A 4,463-nucleotide genomic window follows, 5' to 3' on the forward strand; every position below is an offset into this window, starting at 1 on the left:
TTGTTTTTTTTTGTTTTTTTTAAATTACAACATATCCTCTGGCAGGAGGTGCCTCTGATCTGTGAGACCAAGGCGCCGGTCAGCACGCCGCCCCTGATGAACTGCCACAACAACAACGGGAACTACCGGCCCCCGTCCTCGGGGCTCAAGCACGAGCTGGTCCCCCCCGACGTGGCCCGCCTCATGCAGCTGGAGGAGGGCGTGCGGCCGCACCCCGAGCGCAAGAAGCCCCCGATCCCCCCGCGGCACCTGAAGAAGAACAAAGAACACTGCACCATTGACATGAATGGCCTTGAGACCAACGTATAGCCTCCTCCTCCTCCTCCTCCTCCTCCTCCTCCACCTCTTCCTCCTCCTCTTCCTCCTCCTCCTCCTCCTCCTCCTCCTCCTCCGGTCGGACATGTTTGTTTGTGAGAAAAGCCCATCTTCGTCTCCCGGTTTTCTCTTCGGAACTTCGTCGGCGGGTCATCAGAAACATTTAAGCTGCTGATGTGTTGCCACAAGGAAAACGTGAGGATTTTCTTTTCTTTTCTTTTTTTTTTTTTTTTGGTCATAGGAGACTTGCTTGGTGCGAACCTGCAGTGGGAACTCTTTACAATTCACATTTTCTATTTTTTAGGATTTCTATCTTTTGTTTGGGTTTTTTTTTTGTTGTTCTTTTTTGTCAGTGTGCATCATGCTAATGGGACGGCCATTGTATTTTGATTTTATATTGCCGTAGTGCACACAGTTGCATCGGACGGCGGTTATCTGCTGGGAGCCGGGGGACCAGGAGGCAAAGGTGAACGCCCTGCTCGTTTTTATTTTTTTGCCTTAACATAAAGCTGGTGGTGCTAGGCCAACGACGACGGAGGGGAAGGAGGAGCTGGAGAAGATGATCAGAATCTTCACCTTCACCTAAGGGAAGAAAAAAAAAATATGGCTCTGGAGGATGTCATGTATTTGAAGAGCCTCGGGAGAACTTGATTTCATCTTCTGGGCACATAAATGGACAAAAGCTCAAAGAGGAGATCGTAAAAAAAAAAATTAAAAAAAAAAAAATTCAAGGTCAAATGTGAGCTTTTATTTTCTTTTTCTTTTTGTATTTCTACTCAGAGATGTGTTCAGAATCTCCTTTGACCTATGACGGAACTAAAATACTTCACCCCTACCCAAACTCCAAGCAACGAAACACAGAAACCAAATGTCATGCTCCTTCCGCACAACTTCACAACGGGTGTATTTGCACTTCTTTTCAGAACGACGTATATAAAAGCCAATGCGATGCAGTGACTCACCTGCGGTCGGTATTTGTTGAAGCGGGGAAAAGTAACAACAACCAAACACATTAGAATGGTTGAAAGGAAAAAAAAACAACAGCTGGTTATTATAAAAGATGTTCATCTATCTGGTTAAAGGTTATATCTCCTGCGCAGCAGACTTCAAAGTAAATGATTAGAAGAAAAGAGAAACGGTGGAGAAAAGTGGAGAAAATGTTGTTGTAATGTAATCGTGGGCTAAAAGCGTGTCTGGGCATGGAACAATAAATGTATCTTAAAATACCAGTGAATTAGATATGTGTTTTTTTTTCCTTTTCATTTTCATGGTGCATTTTATTTCCAAATGCAAATTACAGTCCGGGAAAACACACTAAATTAACCCCCGGCTCAGATTTGAACAGACCACATCTGTTGTTTTTTTTGTTTTTGTGGAGGCGTCAAGATTTCATGCAGACGATAAAGTCACGTGGAACTAAACACCTGTGATGTTTTGCTCGTGGGAGACAAAGGTGCACACAAACCGAACCACACAACTGAAGTTGTCAGATGTTTTTCCTCGTCGCATAGCAGTTTTATATAAAGTCTTTTATCTTATGCTCCGCGTCGGCGGTTCCTCGTCGCTCCGGTTCCACCTGCTCCTCCCGCACAGCGACATCCTGACAGTTGAGTTTCCCACCTGAATTTCATTTCAGAAAAATGCTTTGTGTTTACACGGCGGCGTTTTGAAAACAATGTTGGTTGTCTTTATATTGAAACCACACACGTACGCAGAGAACAATGCGCTATAAACGTTAAAAATGGAGACGACGCAACATCCGTATGGACGAATTGGACGCCACTGGGGGTGAATCTCAACTATAAAACTCCCAAATATGGACCGTAAAACTAGAATATGCCTTTCCAGAGGCCGTCCATGTTTGTTATTGTCTACTTCCTCGCCCATGTGCCGACGATCTATTTATAGCGTTAGCGACGCGCAGTGGAAGCGCTACCGCCATCTTGAGGCAGAGCTTTTTCATAAAGTTGTGTTTTTGGAACGTCGTCATTCGTGTGCTGTTTTTATATCAAATTCCAGAAACAGCTGGAGAAACCACATATAAAATAATAAAAAAGAAAACACTCGTCAGGCCTGTCTCCATCAGGGGAAAAAAAAAAAAAAAAGCCTGCGTCACATTGGGATCAATATCTCATCATGACTATAATGAACCACCTGCTCCTGTTCGGCTATTTACGTCAATGTAAAGACAAATAATCTTGCAAAAGGTTTTCTCAAGCATGACAAGCGTACAAAACATTCGTCCTCCTGCTCAGAGAGAATTAAGCAAAGCACCGAACGAACGAGGCGCCAGCGAGGCGGGCTGAGATCTGATCTGAGACCAGCTGGGGTTTAATATCTCAGCTGTCCCGTGGTGATCACATCGTCTTGCACAAACACGTCCACAGATGTGTGAACAACTGTTACGATGAATCGGTCAAATTTAAGGAATGTGTTTTTGGGACAGGAATGGGTTTTTCTTTTCTTTTTGTGTCATCGTGAACATTTGCTTCAAGAGAACTGTGTTCTTCAGTGGAAGAACATGATCTGTACATGTAAATCCAATAAAACAAGTAGGTCATTTATTTATTTTAAATATAGGTTCGAGCTCTCTGGAAATGATTAAATCCATAGATTTCTTTGTATATTTTTTTACTTTGTTTTAACAGACTTTGTAATTATTCGATCAATGTGTATGTAGCCTCGTGAAATTAATCATTGTGGATGCAGGACTTGTGCAACATGCACATTAACTGAGAGAATGAAGATCGCGATAGCAATTATTCAATTATATACCAGACTATTGATTTTAGAGGATGCTAAAAAAAATTAAAGCACCAACAGCCATTTACATGATCCATAAACATACAACATGCCTCAATATAATACAAAGATGCTGTTAACCAATTTTACACAACAGATAATTACATTAACGATTTTAATATCGATTCCTAACGAGAATTAAAAAGAACATTTTACTGTGTTATTGTGTTTTTGATTTGCAGACAGATTTGTTTAACATGTTTTAAATTGCATTTTCTCTCCCGTCCGACGAAGTGATTACATCTGGATTTCAAGCGCACTTGTGCCCAACCTTTTATTGAAGTGGGCGAGGATTTCTATCGAAACGGCTAATTGACTGTGTGATTGCTAACAGCTAAAGCCCCGTTTGGTTTCTATATGGTCCAGCTCTCCACCACGATGACGGATAGCCGGTGTTTTTCCAACTATGAGCAGTGAGTCCTGGAGGGATTCTGCATTCCTGCTTTCCTTTGCTTATTGAGAACTCAGACAGTCCTCATCACGGCCGCGACACAAAACAGTGAAAGTCTTATTTGGTACTTACCAAATCCCATCGTCTTTCTGTCTGTCTTGCTTTAGTCATTCTCATTAATATTGAAGAATCTCTAAACTGCGGGCTTCCAACGACATGGAGTAGTACCAGGATGTATTAGACCAGTGTTTTTCAACCTTTTTGAGTCAAGGCACATTTTTTATGTTTGGAAAAATCTGGAGGCACACCACCACCCGAAAATGTTAGAATTTTAAACTCTGTAGCCTATATTAACAACATAAAGTCATTCTCATCAAAGTTTTATCAACAGGAATCATGTAAATACAGAAAAAAAGTATTTCCCAATTTCTTTTTTTTAAATTTTACTCCCTCAGTGTGAAACCTGGACCTGATGGATGAAGAGCTGAGGTCCTGGTTCACATTCTTCCTTTTCAAAAACTTCTCCATCACTGTCACTGACACAGTACTTTGATACAAGATGGTAGCAGGAGGTGGAGATTAACCACACTGACGTCTGTCAGCTTCGATTTCAACGGCAAAGTTCTGTGCTGCCATCTATTGGCGAAGAGTATTTATACATGATTACTCTGCAACACACTGTCGGCTGTGAGAGCAAATGTTTTTTTGAAAAAAATTTGAAATTGGATAATTTCCCACAGCACACCTGGCTACATCCCGCGGAAACACACAGTGGTTGAAAAACACCGTATTAGAGGTCATTAATGAGTACAAGTACTCCGTGCTGCATGCGACCCAATACCCGATACTGGCATCGGTATCCCTCACATTATTTCTATTCTACTAAAGACAAGAAATGCAAAAACAGCAAAAACAGTTTGAGCGGCTAAAATCAAAACCGAGCCAAACGTTTCAA

At 41.7% G+C, this 4,463-nt stretch overlaps 1 protein-coding gene across 1 annotated transcript in view; it reads left to right on the forward strand.

Moving 5' to 3' along the window:
• The window catches only part of slc1a7b (solute carrier family 1 member 7b), a gene marked incomplete at both ends in the record, with an annotated part of 48,407 nt that extends 48,098 nt beyond the window's left edge, over positions 1 to 309 (forward strand). The window contains 1 exon segment of the mRNA XM_080506385.1: positions 49 to 309. Within this exon segment, the coding sequence (XP_080362511.1) occupies positions 49 to 309 (261 nt within the window).
• Between the last annotated feature and the right edge of the window lie 4,154 nt (positions 310 to 4,463).

Source organism: Blennius ocellaris, assembly GCF_963422515.1.
Source record: "Blennius ocellaris genome assembly, chromosome: 12".
NCBI lineage: Eukaryota > Metazoa > Chordata > Actinopteri > Blenniiformes > Blenniidae > Blennius > Blennius ocellaris.